At 40.7% G+C, this 19,212-nt stretch overlaps 2 protein-coding genes across 4 annotated transcripts in view; one reads left to right on the forward strand and one right to left on the reverse strand.

Moving 5' to 3' along the window:
• The window catches only part of LOC133978113 (heme transporter hrg1-A-like), a 138,903-nt gene that overhangs the window by 103,162 nt on the left and 16,529 nt on the right, over window positions 1–19,212 (reverse strand). The gene's annotated exons all lie outside the window — the stretch shown is intronic.
• Window positions 1,033–17,289, forward strand: LOC133977371 (homeodomain-interacting protein kinase 1-like). Of its 3 annotated transcripts, XM_062415511.1 has the most exons (18): window positions 1,033–1,316; window positions 3,446–4,179; window positions 6,040–6,231; window positions 6,899–7,080; window positions 7,173–7,296; window positions 7,532–7,651; window positions 7,784–7,870; window positions 8,007–8,191; window positions 8,297–8,447; window positions 8,546–8,732; window positions 8,900–9,018; window positions 11,347–11,481; window positions 12,523–12,683; window positions 12,951–13,022; window positions 13,595–13,765; window positions 13,886–14,100; window positions 14,205–14,317; window positions 15,577–17,289. In XM_062415511.1, exons 2-18 carry the CDS (start codon window positions 3,448–3,450, stop codon window positions 16,042–16,044), a joined length of 3,414 nt encoding a protein of 1,137 aa, XP_062271495.1. In that variant the 5' UTR covers window positions 1,033–1,316; window positions 3,446–3,447; the 3' UTR covers window positions 16,045–17,289. The 3 variants fall into 3 exon arrangements, with proteins under 3 accessions (XP_062271495.1, XP_062271496.1, XP_062271497.1); XM_062415512.1 differs by lacking the exon at window positions 11,347–11,481; XM_062415513.1 differs by lacking the exon at window positions 11,347–11,481 and having other exon boundaries at window positions 12,526–12,683.

The following is a 19,212-nucleotide window of genomic DNA, read 5'->3' on the forward strand; positions in this document are numbered from 1 at the left end:
ATATTGCCCTTATATGTGGAAAATGTCTTCTGAATGCTTTACATAATTTCTGCTGTAACATGAAATCAGAATAAAAAGAAAATTTGCACTTTAACTTATTTTTTTGGCTGATATTTATTCAATTCATGGCACTTGAAAAGGACTTAGGCCTTAGTACTTGACTCTATAGTCCTTAACACAATATGACAGTTCCCTGCAGAAACATTTTACATATTATATGTTAAATGTATCTGTGTTGTGCACAGTTGCTTGCATATGCTGTCTAAAGCACCTAATTATTCTGTATTCCTCAATGTAAATGACCATTTGAGGTTTGGGGTTGGTATGCAGACACCAAAGGTGAATCTGGACCTACATTACAGATAATTTGTTTGTGGACAGCAAACAGCATAGGAGAACAAGAGTAGAGAAGTTTTTCTTGTAATGTCTGTTTAAAAAAAGATAAAACAATACTGTCCATGTCAGCATTATGGCTGTTGTTAGTACAATTTGTATGAATGTGCGTCTTAATTTAAATTGGACAAGTTATTGGAGGTAGACAATGTGTTGTTATATAAATTGAATGATAGCCTTGTTTCATTGTTTTGGTAAGTTTTATTTGACGAAGAGAACATAACTAAAGAACTGCTTTTATCTGTCTGACATATGTAATAATGGTGAAACTGAAGCTGAAAACAAAACTTAAAAGGCAAGTTTGAGTCAGTCAATAAGTGGAACACAACAGGCCTGGAGGAAAATTACCGGCACAAATATTACGTCACGACTATTTATTTTACCGTAAATGATGTTATTTGACTTTGCCTTGATGTCTGACTAACAAAAAAAAAAGTTAATCCACCAAATCTAACACCAACTCCAACACTTGGTATCTTTGTAGCTATAGTGTGCAAGATCTTATGTCGAAAAGTTCTCTGAAAAGCTCCGTTTTGTTAATAATTATGTGTTCGCCTGCTGAAGTCAGGGTGTTTACGGTAATTTCCGGAAATGCCGTTCGCAGCTGATATAAGGACGTGGTCCGTTCCGGTGAAAAGTGGAATTTGCAGCCTCAAGATAGAGGGTTTTTAGAGTAGAATATATTCTATATTTTAACCGACAAATGTACATATTTTAGAAGTAGTGTAGTTAATGTAAGTATGTGTGTGTTTTCCTCCTGAATGCTCCGCACTGTGACGCCTGCAGCTGCTGCCTAGCTCGACACAATGCAGGCCTAGCTTAGCATCTATCGCTAACTAGCGGAGGCTAATCGGATAACGCTGCAGTGGGATTTAAACCTCGGACGAAGCCGTTTTTTCGACGGTGTAACAACATCCAATCCGGTATGTTACAACCATTTCTGTTTTTACGTTGCTTTTCATGTAACCAGTGACATGTAACTGAACTTTGTGTGTTAACTGCGACGCTTTTAACGCCATTTTTTTTCAGAAAGTTAACGCGTTAGCTTGTTAGCATCTAGCGAGTTAAGTAACCTTACCTTGTTGATTTGATCATTAAACATCAGTGTGTCATTGCCGTCTAGCTACGTTTCTACAGTCAGTTAGGTGTCAACCATACAATCCATATTATTTCCTGGTAATGGTTTGCTCATATTTCATGCTAGTTGGGGTTACAGCTGTGGTCCATCACGGTAAGCCTGTCAGGTCCCATCTCTGAGGTGCACAGCTCAGCCAATTAATTTTATTCCAGTCTAAACGTACATGTACTGTATTTCCATATCATTATTAACTAGAGCTCAGATAGACTCTCCAGGAAAAGGCCTACATATATGTCAAATCATCACTGTCCAAGAGCACTGCTTTGCTGTCCTAGCAGTGACTTAAATTCATAGTTCAGGTATAGCTAGGTCTGGGTATCGTTTAAAAAATTACGAATTACGATAGCAGTACCAGTCCAAGTACTCTTAAAGTGAAAACGATACCAATTGAGTACTTAATTTGATAACCATTATGTGAATAGAATCATTAATTGCATAAAATGCCACCACTCCTCCACATCTAAATATTTTTTTTTTTTACACAAATGCATTTTGAAAATCTTAAAATTATACATATTTATGAAATACAAAATGCTCAAAATTAAAATGTGGGTCACAGCATACATCACACATACGTATAAATCCAGTTATTTGTGTATGCGCATAGACTTACACTATGGAAAATAAAAGTCATGAAAGTGCAATGAATTTGTGCTTACATACTACTTAGGAGGCAAAATGTTCGAAATGCTCCAAACTTTTGAGCTTGTGTTGATTGGCTGTGAGCAAGTCCGGACAAATGACGGGAGACGTTTTGATACTACTTGATACTGATGTATTTCAGTGATCCAAGATATCCAGTAGCGATACCCAGCCCTAGGTATGACACGGATGGGAAATTTGTTTATAGGGTTTGTTTTGGTTTTCAATATTTCTTTTGCTTTGTAACAGCAATGTTTCAATTTTAGAAAAAAAAAATACAGCCCAATTGCAGCAATAAAATTGCCTGTAACACTTCACCACTGTCCCATTCCCACACCCCCAAGAGGAAGTAACAAGATACATGGGTCAATCAAAATATAAAGTGACTTTTTAGAAATAAGAAGGAAACACTGAAACTCTGATAGGAAGTACAAATGCATAAGCTCATGAGAATCATTTGTCATTAAATCAATATGGCTGTCTGGATCTAGTCATTCAGTGATAGTGAAAAAAGAGAAAATACCTTTACAGTCAGTACAATTTTTAAGTTTGCTTGACACTATCTTAATCCAAAATTTCTCACGTTTTGGGAGTGTTCACACAGCGTTTACTAGCGTACTCTCCTCTCCTTTACATTTCCCGCAGGCTACAGTATCTGTTAAACAGTGTCTATGTGATTTTAAGGTTTTTTTGTTGATGTCTATTGGATTGTGCACTCTGCTTATTATGTACACATGGCTAAAAGGTTACAACTAATATTTTCATTATTGAGTTTTGGGCTGGTTATTTTTTCCATTAATAGTTTAGCCAATTACATTTCAAGAAATAGTGAACAAATATCCATCCCTTTCCCAGAGTCTATTTATTCCCTCATGTTTGACAATAAAGGAGCAGAGAAAAGATTGTATTTTTGCTTGCAAAATTACTAAATGATTTGACATTTCAGTTCAAGTTTGTTGAAACAGTTTTTACAGAGGTGTTTGATTTTGCGTTCATTTGGGATGCTGTAGTTTATGTTACTATTGTATGTTGTTGCACTCAGAGGTGTTGCCAATATTTTGTTTTCCTCCACTGTTACTGGTGGGATGGATTGTTATATTAGCTGAAGCTAAAACAGTCCAGATTAACCTAAGAATAATAATAACCTGGACACTGAGTGTATATGGTGCTACATTAGCATTGAAAGTAGGGTTTACCTATAACTTTTAAAGTTTTTTTTAATGTGGTTTAGTTTTCTTTTCATATATCTAATTTTGAACAATCTTTTTTCAGCTATGAGCTCTCAGCTGCAGGTCTTCTCTCCTCCCTCCATCTCCTCCAGTGCCTTTTGCCGTGTTAAGAAGCTGAAGGTGGAGAGCAATGTTTGGGACGTATCCACCACTGAAGCTTACAGCTCCATAGCTGGCCAGCCTGCATACACCTTCACCCCAGCCATGGCCGTGCCACCCTTTGCACCATCCCTGGTATTTCCTCCTACAGCGCCTGGATCTAGGGGTCAAGTAGTGGTACGGGCAGCTGATAGCACTGGCAGTCTCCCCCGTGGTTCCAGTCGGCGTGTCTCTGAGCAGGCGACGTCCTCCTCTTATACTCATGCCGAGACGTCCTCTGAAACAAGGGGGCACAGACATGGGCAGAAAAGGAAGATGGAGGAGGCTAATGAAGGCAGTGGGAGTGGCTGTGGCAGTGTACAAATTTTGGAGGAGCTCTCAGCTCCAGCAGCAACTTACTCCACCCGCACAGGAGGTGGTGGAGGAGGGGGTACAGGGCAGTCCATACCTCACTCAGCTCCAACCACCAAGAGTAGCAGCTCCAATGGTGAAGGGGATTATCAGCTAGTGCAGCACGAAATCCTCTGCTCCGTGTCCTGCAGCTACGAAGTGCTGGAGTTCTTAGGAAGGGGCACCTTCGGACAAGTGGCCAAGTGCTGGAAGAGGGGCACCAACGAGATTGTGGCCATCAAGATTCTGAAAAACCATCCTTCATATGCTCGTCAGGGTCAAATTGAGGTAACTAGACAGTGTTGTCAAGCAGCACTGATACTGTAACAGTGGCAAATTGTGTGTGTGGGTGTGTGTGTGTGTTAGAGGTATCAGTACAAGAGAAAAGCAGTGTTTTAACAGTCTATGATTAGGATGGGAGTATAGGATTCTGCAAAATGTGTTAATTTATATATTTTGTTGTGTGTAGTTAACATTTCATCACATAAAATATCTAGGCTAAACTGCACAGTTATGCCTCAAAGTTGTCTCACATGTAAGCTTTGTAGTGCTTTTAAAATTGTAAGAGCTGTGAAGTGAATAACTGGGGATCTTTCACAAGAGTGTGTGAGTACAGCTGTTCAAATAATTTGACATTGGATATGTTGCTGTAGTTAAATTGAGTACAATGGCAGGAAGAATGTGGTCTAATTTGACTGGTCTAATGTATTGGGCAGTTGTAAGTTGTTAAAGCTACTCCTTGCTTGTGTGACGACCTGCAATTGCACAAGAATGGCCCCTCAGTGGAACAAAGGCTGATAGAATAATAAAAATATAGTTGTTGTCATTCATTGTGAAAATCTGCATGTAACCCAAGTTCCATGTTATTGAATACTAGCATTCAGTTGTTTGGCTTTCTCTTTGTTAGGCAGGGTTAAAAAGGGACCCTCAAACTAGCCGAACCTTAATACAGATATCATTCAGTTGAAAAAGTAGTGTTACATGAAATTGCTCCAGACATCAAACGGTCAGTATATATGCCAGATTTATCTTTGCTGACTTGAGATGTATTTGTTACTGAGTTAAATGTCTTACATGGATTTTGTTGGCACCACAGTTCTAGCACTACTCGACTCAACTCGGTTTTTTTTTGCTTCTGCATTATGGGGCTTTTCCATTATACAGTTCTAGCACTACTTGGCTCGACTCTACTCGGTTTTTTTTTTCCTTTTCCATTAGGGATAGTACCTGGTACCTGGTACTTTTTTAGTACCTGTTCTGGCGAGGTTCCAAGCGAGCTGAGCCGATACTAAAATGTGACGTCAACAGACTGACGGCAACTGATTAGTCAGAGAGTCGTCACTGGAAGAGTCATGAGCCGTCTAACACAAGAATCAAACCTGCCATTTTTAAATATTGGCAACATAAAGTTACAGCGAGTTTCACACGAGTTAACATGGCTCCTACGCGCAAAACTACGCCGTGTTCCTTCGACGAGGTGCAGACGTTCCTGTGTCACGGCAGTTTTGCGCAGCCGTGCATATTTCGACCCCGCCCACGTTGAGGAGGTACTATGAAGTAATGGAAAACGACATACCTGGTGTCGAGTCAAGCCGAGTAGTTCTAGAACTGTGTAATGGAAAAGCGCTGGCTCGATTTTTAAAGGAAGTTGCCTGGGACTAGCTGGCACACTCAGAGGAACTCCCCATAAAGTATCCACAGTCTCTAATGTGAAGTGTTTTGTACATAACACAACATCTAAAACAAGTTTATTAACACTGCATCCCTCTGTGCCACAGGCTCGTTTTGTATTGTAACTGATTAATTACACATGTAAACACATTTTTCTCAACTGTGCAGTTTAGATTTCCAGATGCCATGACTGAAAGCGCTCGGCCCCAGACATTATAAACCATATTCAGATATCAATGTGATATCCTCTAACGTTTTAAACATGTGTGGCCTACTACAGTTTGGATTGAAATGTGAAGATGTAAAGTGTCTTCCTGTAGCAGCTGTTATTAATGATATGCAGAAATTTAAACTATAATAACTGTATATGACCCACATACATTGATTAATTACCATTTACTTCTTTGCACATGCATTTTTGATATGACCAGCATTTATTGACTAGTAATGTGGAATTGTTTGTTCCTCTTTTTGTAGGTGGGCATCCTCAACCGGCTGAGTGCAGAGAACGCAGATGAGTACAATTTTGTGCGTTCATATGAATGCTTCCAACATAAGGGTCACACCTGCTTGGTCTTTGAGATGCTTGAGCAGAACCTGTATGACTTTCTCAAGCACAGCAAGTTTAGCCCGCTCCCTCTACGGCACATCAGACCCATCCTGCAGCAGGTTGGCAAATGTTTTCATTTATTCATAAAACATTGTGTGTTTGATTTTTATGCCTCTGCATTGGTGATAACCACAGCTAGAGGCATTATGTTTTCAGGTTGTCCATCCATCCCTTTTTCATGTATGCAATATCTTAGATTTATTACTTAGGGGAATTTCTTCAAATTTGGCTCAAACATCCACTTGACCGACTGTGACCTCACAACATGTATCTGGCCATTATTCAACGCCATAACTCAGGAACAGAAGAGGAGGTTTTGAGCGTATTTCACATTTGATGAGATACTTAATTGGTGGGACAAATCTTGGGTGTCCACCTTAAAACTGTGGTGATTTTATAGATCTTCTGTGCTGCTGAGTAGAAGAATTTCTAGCTTCTTTGTGGCAACATCCACATTTGATGCATCGTCTACAGTCTTGGCTACAACTTTGTGTTATATCAGAATCAGCTTTGTTGGCCAAGCATATGAACACATACAAGGAAAATACACTTAATACTACTTTTTTTTCTCCAAAATTCCTTCAAAGACTTATATTATGAGATATTATAAACAAATATTATGAGTCTGGACAGACATAGATGTAAACTACAACATTGCTTTGAAACTTTGCTGTTTCCATTCTTATTTTTGCAGCTAGCTGATTATTTGTGTCTATTTATCTTTAGGTGGCCACAGCACTGATGAAGCTGAAGAGCCTGGGACTGATTCATGCAGACCTGAAGCCTGAAAACATCATGCTGGTGGACCCTCTCCGACAGCCCTACAGAGTGAAGGTCATTGACTTTGGTTCAGCAAGTCATGTTTCTAAGGCTGTTTGCTCTACCTACTTGCAGTCCCGCTACTACAGGTAACCGATAAATCAGTTTATATTAACAGAACTCTGTAGCACAGCTCTGTCTCCGTGGTACTAATCCTTTAACCTTCTCTTTTGCTGTCCAGGGCTCCTGAGATCATTTTGGGTCTCCCGTTCTGTGAGGCCATTGACATGTGGTCTTTAGGCTGTGTGATTGCTGAGCTGTTTCTGGGTTGGCCTCTCTACCCTGGAGCCTCTGAGTATGACCAGGTCAGTACCACCAGTGTTTCCCAGGCCTTATCTAGGAGTGAGAAAAATGTGAAGTAATTTTCGCTCAAAGGTCCAACCTCTGAGACAGAACACAGACTGCAAGTTGCTGAACTTTAGTTGGTAGCATGTCATGAAGATGCTGCATGTCGACAATCTGTAAATGTAGTCATGTCCATGACACTTGTGGTGTTTTGTCTCACTGTAATAATGAAACTTTATTTCTTTTTTTTTTCAGATCCGTTACATTTCTCAGACTCAAGGCTTGCCAGCGGAGTACCTACTGAGTGCTGGCACCAAGACTAATCGCTTCTTCAACCGAGGCCCTGACTCTAGCTATCCACTCTGGAGGCTCAAGGTTAATAATAACACATATCAGTCATGCAGACTATATTATGTGGGCTGTGAAGAATTATTATTAGGGATAAATAAGGATGTTTTTTTTAAATAGTTTTGGCACAAAATATAAATAGGCATGTGCATTTTTCAGACCCCATCAGAGCATGAAATGGAGATGGGCATCAAATCCAAAGAGGCCAGGAAATACATCTTCAACTGTTTGGATGACATGATGCAGGTAAATGGCAATTTCTTAAAATATCATCTTATAAGGGCAGTTATATCTTTTTCATACAGTACTACACACATAGACCAGGAAATTTCATTACCTGTGGTTGTTTGACCCATTTTGCTTTTTACTTGGTTTATTGCAGGTCAACCTTTCTTCTCACTTGGAGGGGACAGACATGTTGGCTGAGAAAGCTGACAGACGAGAGTTTATAGATCTCTTGAAGAGGATGCTTCGTCTGGATGCTGACAAAAGGATCACACCCACTAAAACTCTGGGTCACCCCTTTGTCACAATGAGCCACCTCATGGATTATCCCCACAGCTCCCAGTAAGTGTGTCTGATAACACCTCCTTCTAGGAAATGGTGCACATGTTTGTTACTTTAGGTGAGCCTTGGTTGAAATGTAATCGCTGAAATGCCGTTTCTCTCCAGTGTGAAGTCGTGCTTCCAGAACATGGAGATCTGCAAACGCCGGAGCGCCTATGACAGTGGCAAATCCCTGTACTCCACCAATGCAGTACCAAGCGCTGCAGCAGGCAACCTTACCGTTACCTTCAGTAGCCAACTCAACCAGCATAACCAGGTACGCCCTGCATCTTCACGGCTTTATGTATGTTTAGAGATCTGTAATCCTGCTGGTGTTTAATCAGAGGTGGATTTGGTTTGTTTCCCTTCTAACAGGTGCCTTCAGCGGCGGGAGCGGTGCCTTTGCTAAACTACCAGCCAGCTCTGTACCAACAGGCGACAATCAACATTCCCGGGTTGGCTCAACAGAGTGTCCCGATTCCAACGCGTCCTGCTGGGTTATGTAGCCAGACAGAACCCTTCCAGCAGACTCTGATCGTCTGCCCACCCTCCACTATTCAAGGTAAAGGATAAAGTTGCTTTGAGATGTCAGAAAACTGGATGCAGTGTTTATATGCCACAGTATTCCACTTTTTTGCTGTAACCAGGAATACTTGAAGACCTCATTATTAAAGGATACCTGTTGTGCATTGAACCTTCTCTGAGATGTTGTGCGAAAATGTTTTCCAGGGCTACAGCCATCCAGTAAGAGTTCCAGTTTCCCTGTGAGGATGGAGAACTCTGTACCCATAGTACCTCAGAACCAGTCTGCACAGCCGTTGCAGATCCAGCCAAGTATGCTCACACAGGTAAGACTTTGCAAAGTGTATGAATGTATTGTCAGATATACATTTTAAAATTAAATTGGTACTGGTATTTACTAGGGATGTAATGGTACGTGTATTCATCATGAACCATGTGATACAGGATTTTCAGTTTGGTATGTTACTTTCCTCAGTTCAGTATGACCCAAACAATTACTGTTAAAATGGTTTAATAATTCACTTCACTTGTGTGGAACAATAATTCTGGAGCACGAGTTCCATCAGGAACACTTTGGCAGCAATGCTACTTAGCTGCAGCATGCTCATGGATGTATGCAAGCTGGCTTAGCCAAGGTGGCCTGGTAACCCTGTAGTGTCGCTGCTGTCAGAATGACAAACGAGAGATTCATAACACTGACTGAGTGACAGAGTTCAACACTATTATTAAACTATCTCTGTAACGATAGGGCGTCTCCTTCTCCCCTCTCTTATGATGCTTGGCTTTTCCGCCATTGAGTGAAGCCGTTCAGAACAACTATAAACACATTTGATTCCTGATTTGGTCAGACAGCGCATCGTAAGAACCAGAGAAAAATGTAGTTTAAGTGTGAAAGTAAAACGAGTGGATTGGTCCATATATGACATCATTAAATTATATTATTAATACTGAAGCATCCATGTATAAGCAGCATGTTACTGTTGTAGCTGCTGGAGGTGAAGCCAGTTTCAGCAGCTTTATGTACAGTTGGACCATAAATCAGCATTAAACAGCTGTCAGCAGGTGTCCTGATGCCTTGCAACAAACAAAGGTTGTTTTCTTTTTCTACTGCAGCACAACTCAGCTGTTTCAGTAATAGTTTTGGCCAATGAGCCATTGTTTGATGTTCGCATTTTTCAAAATAACAGACCAAAATTTTATTTTCTACCTTTCTTTTTTTCTAATGTACCATAATTGTACTGAACTTTTACCCCAAAACTGAGGCACATAACGAACTATGAATTTTGTGTACCTTTACATCCTTAGTATTTACAAATGTACCTTTTGAAATACATGCCTTTTATTTGCCTTTGGGTTTTTGGTTACCCTGTCTCTGGCATTACAACTGTGGCATATTTACCTTGGCAGCAAAATAATGCGTCGTCATATGTAAGATGTAAGAACCAGTTGCAGAGTTTACATGAGGATATTTCTCCTTTTGATTTCCACACCAGCTGAAGATAAAAGTTGCGGGAATCTTATGTTATCCAAAGTTGACAAGTTGCTGGAGTGATTATCACAAAGTCCTGTTTAGCTCATGCTGACACAAAAAATGTCCAGAACATTTCTACCAGATTCAGACTGAAACAGTGACATGTGTGAAACGCATATCAGTGATCAATCTGAATGGGTCAGTGCATGTCATCTAACTCTCCTCTAAACCAGCATTTGACAGGGGTGAATGCTGCCAGACTTTGAACCGCTGTTTCTATCTGGGATAGAAATGCATTGAATGATGCAGGCATTTAAATATCATTTAACTAACTCCCTGAAAAGAGAGAGGACAAAGAAATAATGAGGGATGGATCGGGAAAGAGAGACAGACAAAGTACATGTACAAAGTGTGTGCCACATAAACTCAACCATTATTTCAGTAAGTATAAATTCAGTGTAATTCTGTTTTAATGACTGACAGGAATCTAAGAACAGTGACAATCACAGTCATGGCTGTGTCATCTGAATGGGTCCAACATGGAGCAAACATGCATTGTCCATATCCAATGAAAGGGTTAAGAGAAGTTAGGTTGTGATGGGGTTTGGGGATGTGTAACATTAGGTTAACTGATTTACAGCATTGTACACTTCTTTGTGTTTGGCTCAGAGACATACTAACCCCTCTGTGAGCATTGATGTGACTTCTCTTGCTGCCAGCAGAGATAGCAAAAGTTTTGTCAGGATACAGTGACATTTGTTCTTTAATAAAAGTTATTTAAATGCATATAAACCAGTTCAGAAAAATACAGATTTGGCTTTGTTTAAATAGTTCATGCTGTTTTGTGATGTTTGTTTCTGTTGATTGCGTCTTGCCTCGGATTTGCTTCCAGAACTGATCGGACCGCCACTCTGGGGCAAGGCCTATCTTATTCCCAGTCTCTTATCTGAGATTGAAGCCAGATGTGGAGTGCTGGACACTCAAAAATCTGGCTCAAAATCTAGTTAATTTCAGTGTGCTAAAATGAGGAATAATTGCTGCACATTGCGGAGGTCAGGTGTCCAGATGGCCAGCTGGTTTTATCCACTCTGTTCCTTCATCAAAATCCGATAACAGCCTTGAAGGACATCACTTTTCATCGTGCCCTAACAATGCCCTCCCCTATCCTCCCTCCCTCCTCCAGGGTTCCTGCACACCCCTGATGGTGGCCACCCTGCACCCTCCCTCAGCAGGCATTGCCCCCCAGTATTCTCTGCCCCTCGGGCTGGGCACCGGGGTGGGTCGGCCCACCCTCCTGGAGCACACAGCCACAGTGCTGGTAAAGCAACGCAGACCGAAGAAAGAAATGCGCACACCATCTACCACTAACAATGACATCTCACTCTCCCTTTTCTTTTCATTGGTTTGCAATTTTTCCTTTCTGTCTGCACCAACATGTCGTGTGGGGCTATTCTTTATTTTATGCATCATATTTCTATATTTTCCCTCTTCACATGCAGACCTGTCATGGATGTCAGGATCATAGTTGGTCGATGCTTATTTGTAGGAAAATCATTGAAAACTTCTTGATTAACAGTTTATGGTCTGGCGTCACCATTTATCCCTCCTGGTATTCATCAACATTTTCTTTCCTATATGTGACATTAGATCCAAATTGAGAAAACATACAATCTCCTTCCACTCCAAAGGACACCCCCTCCCCACACCATTCACTCACTCCTCCATTCTCTCCCCCACAGTCTTTCCCCATAGGTGTGCTGAGGGCATGGAGCGCATGTGTTGCTGAATTGGTCTGCGCTTTGCTTGCAGCTTCTCTTGTCCTGTACTTCCTTGGTTTCAGCAAAGGATGTTGCAGCTACAAAGCACACTAAAATTCCTATTCAACAGCCTGACTCTCTGACACAATTCTATTCCAGCCCCACATCATGTGGCATGCCTTTTCCCAAGACAGCTTCACAGCAGACAGTTTGGCATCAGTGAACTTAACTAACTCTTCTTCAGTGTTTCTTCTTTAACAGGCACCATGGTTTTGTGTACACTGGTCTTTATACCTGATCTGACTGTTTACAGTGCTTCATTGTTTGTGCTTTGCATGATATCATTTTGTGGATTTGTTGCAGGGCAATGCTATAATAAGGGAATGGCTTGGGAAAGGTTGCTCGCTTTTCTAGCTTTGTGCTTTTGCCTGTAGCAGAGATTGGCCATTGGTGTGTCTCTGTCTTCGGTCTTTAAATTATTTCTCAGCATGGCTCAGTTTGTCTGGCCCATTCCAGCAATCCAGACATTTGTATCAATTCATAAATATTATGATCCCTGATATTAAGTGTACTGAGGTGTGAGTGTCTGTTATTTTTCTCAGCAGGCCTGGCCCACTGGAGCCCAACAGATCCTCATACCATCATCATGGCAGCAGGTCCCAGGCGTGGCTATCCACAGCTCTGCCCACCAGTCGACTGTTGCAGAGTCACCCCTGGACGCCCATCACTCGGATGCTGCTATGCAGCAGGGACACAGCTGGAGGTGCAACAACTCAAATATATTAACTTTCCTAATGAACACAAACACAGTGTAGAATCACACTATTTTATGTATGTTTTACAGTTTCCAACATTGTTCTCAAAAAAATATGTCTATGCAGACGTGTTAAATTTAAAGAAACATATTTGGCTCATATGGCTTCTCATTGTTATGAACCCCATCAGGATATTCAGTTTTCCTTTGTGTTTGTTTCATGTTCTGATTTTAACCTTGGTGCCCAACACTAACTTTGACATTTGACCCTAATAGGAGCACAACTCAAGCCAGGACTCAGCAGGAGAGGAAGAAGGTCAAAGCCAGACGTGGCGAGAACAGAAACAGGTTGGTATATGATGGTAAAAACCACGACCAGCTGTTTTTCGTGACTTGTTGTTATCACTGCAGGCATTTGGTCATAAACCAGTGGAAATATTTATCTGATGCATGAAGCAAAGTTCAAGGTGATCCAACCAATAATTGTTGAGACATTTCACTTGAAAATACAAATGTCAACCTGTTGGTGGCACTAGAGCAAAAGTCAAGGGCTGAACAATGTCAGGGTTCATCCTCTGAGTTCATGTAATGTCGTAGCAAATTTTAATCCATCCAGTAGTTGTTTTGATATTATAGTCTAGTACTTTGAAATACATGTAAAGAATTATTGATATATTCAAAAGTAATAAAATGCAGGAATGACTTGGTGTTTTGTGCTGACAGTGCTAAATTGAAGTCATTTTAAATGGTAAACTGTTTTTCTGTTTGTGTGTTTGTTTTTCCTCATTATGATTATTCCCTGTCTAGTAGAAGTTTTCCAATTGGCTCATGAGTTTTGTCTGCTTCATGTCTGTTATCACAGCTGAAATCACATTGTCTTTGGAGGTAAAAACTCAAAATTTGCTCTGTTATCTGTTTAGGGGTATATCCACTTCAACATTGCTCAGCAGTAGTGGGGTGACGCCACCTAGCTCCAGCGCCACATTGTCCCAACCAATTGTCATCTCAGACACACCTAGCCCTGCAGTCAGCATCATCACTATTCACAGTGACACTGACACAGAGGATGAGCGCAAGTTCCATCCTGCCAGGTGAGAAATAGACGCTCCTCTGCATTAAACACGTGTTGAATTTTTTTTTTTTCTTTCCTCCCTAACGAAGTGATTTTCTTGACTGGACCTGTAACATAACAACCGTTCCTTTGTTCATAGTGTTGGATTGAGCCAGCGCACTAATGTCATCAGCTGTGTGACGGTGCACGATTCAGACTCCTCTACAGCCAGCCCTCTGACTCCTCTGCCCCGCACACTTAACCCATCTAGCACCATGTCATCACGCCAGGCCAAGTCTCTGGCGGTTGTGGCACCTTCAGTCAAAACCCAGGGCTCAGAGAGAGCATCAGTTTCTCGCAGCCGCCTGGAGACTGGTGAGAGCTCCTTTATTTGCTTATTGTTGTGTGTTATTAATAATGAATTTTATTTGGGGTTTGAATATCAACACCCAGTAATGCCTACTACTTTTGATCCCTAGTGAACTACATAAAGCCTAAGAGGTCGTCTAACCGACAGCCCTGCAGTTCGGGGGAGAGCATGGAGCGTCACGGACTGATGCCGAGCCAGTCACACCCCTTAAACCTCAGCCAGGTGAGGCTTCTTTTCTGATGCGTGTTTCTCACTCACTAAGATACACGTACACGTGCAAATCACACAGACGCATAACATACCGTTGAGCGACCCTGAATCACTGCAGGGTAAATTCCTTCACCACAATGGCCTGATTTATTAATGTGTAATTCTCTTGTAAATTGATACATGTGTTGGCATGTTGAAGTTTCGTTTTGTGCTGACATTTCACAGATGCCTCAGTTAGTAGCACATATTGGCTATAACAGGGTGGGCAGTCAAGGAATGGATGTGAGCAAATTCAGTCTTTGGAAGACCTCTTATGCAATGAGTAACTTGCTGTTCCTCTGTGATGCTGTGTGATTTCCAGCCCACATTATCTTACTCATATTGCATTTCTTGGAAAGCAAACATGATTTGTTTTTATTTCAACACATGAAGATACGTTTATTCTTCATCTTTGGTGACTAAGTAACAGACTGACACAAAAATGCTACTGCTACTTAAATTCAAAAAAGCTCTGTGCTGGACAAACAATGTCATGGCAGTTGTGAGAAAACCACAACTGTGAGGTTTGTAAAAGGCCTAACCAAACTTTTTTCACATTTGCCCTTATATGTGCCAAAACTATAAAACCTGCCAAATATTGGCCCTCTCAATCTAGCAGTTTAAAAAAAAATAATAATAATACTAATTTTTCGTCCTTGGGACACTTTATTTTAAAACAATTTGACTGTGATGTCATCACAAGTCGGGGTCATTTCACTTATAAAGAATCATAAAGCCAACAGTTTGCAGCCAGTTCTCTAAATGGGCGGCTGTGGCTCAGGAGGTAGAGCGGTCGTCCTCCAATTGGAATCGATTCCCAGCTCCTCCAGTCTACATGTCGATGTGTCCTTGGGCAAGACACTTAACCCCTAATTGCTCCCGTTGCTGTGCCAACGGTGTATGAATGCGAGTGAATGGGTAGTTTCCTCCTGATGTGCAGGTTGGCACGTGGTAGCTGCCTGCCATCAGTGTATGAATGTGTGTGAATGAGTTGTAGTGTAAAGCGCTTTGAGTGGTCGAAAAGACTAGAAAGGCGCTATATAAGTACAGTCCATTTACCATTTACAGTCCATTTAATGTGTAAAAGCACCAGCTGCTGTAAAGGTGTCTCCTACCTGTAGGTGGATTCTACCTAAAGTGTCAAAGAAACTAAGCAACATATTGTACAAGTGGTTTTCTCCTTTTTTGCTGTTTTTATTTGGACTGAGCTATATTTCATGTCTGTTTTTCAGGTTCAGCCAGTGGTTTCCTCGTCTCAGGAGCGTTCAGGAGCATCCCACAGTGACTCATCTTTGCGTCGCCAGCAGACGTTCCCTCCAGCCATCTCCGCCACCCACTACAACTTCCCTGAGGTTTCTGCCCTGGCTTCAGCCTCAGCACCCGGCCCCAGCCTGTACACCTACCCAGCCTCCACCGCCCTCTCCTCTGCTTCTCAGGCCATGGAGCAGCTTCTGGGCCGTGGTCACAGCAACCACGGACATTCCCCCTCCGCCTATGCAGCAACATACACCTCATCCTCCTCCAGGAGGGACTCGGCCAGCCGCAAGGACTCCGTCAGTAGTCTGCTGCACGGCCTCCCTGCAGCCTACCAGCATCAGTTCGCAGCTGGTTCACCCTACGTTAGTGTGACGCCCCGGGCTGAGGCTTATAGTGCCTACCAGCTAAGCCCGAGGCGCCTCACACAGTACCCCTACCTATAAGCAGTCACACACACTTTAAACAATGAAAAGAAAAAATCTACTTCCCCATATACTATCACAAAGGGACATTTAAACTGTAGAACAACTGTTGGTCACTTATTTGATTGCTGCTTTTGACTACAAGGCAGCATTTCATCTCCTCATTTATATCATTTATATGCTCTTTCAGACTGTTTTAGTGTTTTTTGAAATGTTCATTGGTATTATTTGATATTGTATCAATTTATTTTCCCTTGAAAAATATTGTTAATAACCCATATTTTATCCCCATCTAAATCAGATGTACAATTAAGGCATTGTGGTAATGATATTTTACTGTTTATCTTGAGGTTTTGTGTAAAGAGAGATTATTCTCCTGTCACAAGCTGCGACGACACTTTAGGCGAGCTTTCAGGCGCCTGACTCACAGAGCTAATTAAAGGCTCGCTCACAAAGAGTTTCAAGTCATTTGTTTTTTTGTTTTGTTTTTGATTAACCTTGTTACAAAGTTTTCACACTAAAGTGAATCCCTGTGTTTTAGCTAACATAATAATGACTGTACATTACCCATGTTTGTTTACTCACAAATATGTCTTTCACTATGTTTAAATTATGTTTTGTCAGTGTGAGGTAGGACGAGGAAGGACCACGAAGGTGTCGAATAAGGGTTTTGTTAAAACTGAGAGAGGTGATGAAACTGTGATGGATCAATGTTAATTTAAGTGCACATGTGATAGTCTGTTAATGTAGTGAGTGTTTAGGCAAGATAAATCATGTCCTTATGCAATAGAACCTTTTTCAAACTGCATCAACTGAGTGCTGAATGTATTTATGAAGTACAGACGAGTGTGATCACCATCCTGACGAGTGACGTGAAAAGCTTTTGTTTTAAATGTAAGGGGGGGGAAAAGAGAATTATCCTTGTTTCCCTACTTTTTAAATATGATAATTCAGCTTCACATGGGCAGAAAAAATATTTTATATCTGTGAATTCTGCATTAGACCCATATTGTGTAGGACCTGATACTTGTGAAACTGATTTATGGCCAGTTTTTACTGTTTTTACTGCTTGTCTGGAAGTAGTAACAATTTACCCACGTTCCAGTATCATGTGACAAATGGAAATAAGAGAATGCAAATGTGTCAGCGATTTAGGCTTTCTGATCTGTTATTTAATGTTTGGTGCAAAGTCTATTTAGCGGTTATGTCTCTTACATTGAGTCAAAGGTGGTGCCGTCCACTTAACATAGTGTATTCCCCCCCCCCCCCCCCCCCAAAAAAAATGTTGGAAAATATGTTGAAATTCTTTGTAGTTATCCGAATATGAAAAACAGTGTGGATACAGCAGTCCCACTGTTGGTCTGGATTCATGTGGGGTATGAAGAGGCACTGTTTACCAGCAGTTTTCTCCCAGCATCTTTAGTTAAAGGAGGTGACTCTCGGGATGGTTACTGTGGGTTTGAAAGCTTTTTAGTAAATCCTTCCCTGTTGTGTTTGCATCCGTTTTGTGTTGTAATGTCTGAATATTTAACTGTATTTCATATATCATCTTAACATAGTATAGTTAAAGATGCTACTTGGTAGAACTAATTCAGGGAAAAGGTTTCAGCTCACATAATCCACTGTCACTGTTTTCAATAAAATAACCACAAATTCCAAATGCCTTGAATGAATCTACCTCATTTCTTTCAAGTTAGTATCTGCCGCTGTTGGGTAGTTTACCATGGAAAACAAGCATGACATAAGTATTTTTCCATGGCATATAAAGTGAATGAGTAGCATATTTTCTTTTGGCACACATACCAAACACTTGCGTGCACAGCGTGGGAGGGTTTTTCCTGTTTGGCTACAATGGTCCATATCTTTTTATGAATAGAAACCTTAACCTCCAAAATCAAACCAGTTCCATAACCAATGCAATGCCAGAAACATAGCACCATAAGGTCAGCGGTATCTATAAATGTTAAAAAACAACCTTATCAAAGAAAAGGAAGTTGTAAACTGCTGTTAGAGTAAGTGATTATTACAGAAAAAGCAGATACAACTAAACTAAAATGTATCTGCTTTCTCAAACAGCATGTTATTGCTTACATCATATGGATATTGCATTATTACTGTACAGCTAAACAATAAATATTAAAACCAGTTTGTAGTTGTTCTGTACCAGTTTGTGCAGCTGAATGAGAGGTACATGCCGCATGACATGAAAACAAAGGAGCTATGAATACAGCAGGAACCATTTCAGCACAACAAGACAATTAGTGAAAATGTTAAAGATGACAAGTCATAAACAAAGTGTGGAGGATGCTGAATCATCTTTGCCTTTGAAACACTAATTATGCTGAAGTTCAGACATGAGTAATTTTTCACTCTAATAACTTTGCATCTATATTAATTTTCTTACTGTAGTTATTAAGGCAAATAATAAAACAAAAGATTAAGATGTTAAAAATATAATATGATAGTGTTATGTCTGATATCATGGGGAGAGCCGCCCCTCACTCACAGTGTCCACTGCTGCTTAATGACACTTCCTCTTTGGAACTAACTATAAATGATAAGAGCTTCTTGTTAGCTGGTCTCACAGCTGCTAAAGAAACGGTAGTCTGTCGCTGGAAACCACCACATGCACTGTTAGTGAGAGAATGGCTCTCCTCTTATCAAGATATCACGCAGCTGGAACTGTCTACAGCACAACTACACTGTGCCAAATCATCTAATATTACTTGTTGGTCCAAACAACTAGAGAAAAACAGTGTTATTATAAATCAGGGGTATCAAACTGATTTTAGTTCAAGGGCCACATACGGCCCAATTTCATCTTAAGTGGGCCGGACCAGTAAAACCATTGCATAATAACCTGTAAATAATACATCATATATATTATAATAAACCATCTATTTACTTTAGGGAAATGAGTCCAATTTTTAAAATATTATGTTTCAGTTTTTTCAGATTATTTTGCAAGAAGCTGCTGATTGACAATGTTTTGCACAATGTTCAATATATAAATGTTTTAAATATGACCACAATATGTTTTCATTGTAATTTCAGAGAACTGTATTCTGGTCAGGGTGGAATAAACTTCTGAAGCAGCATTTTTCTTGAAGTAGGCTCATCACAGTTTAATTTGCTCCTGAAACATGGCATCATTCTTCACAAAGTTATTCAGTGGGCCAGATTAGACTC

This window comes from Scomber scombrus, chromosome 3 (genome assembly GCF_963691925.1).
Source record: "Scomber scombrus chromosome 3, fScoSco1.1, whole genome shotgun sequence".
Lineage (NCBI taxonomy): Eukaryota > Metazoa > Chordata > Actinopteri > Scombriformes > Scombridae > Scomber > Scomber scombrus.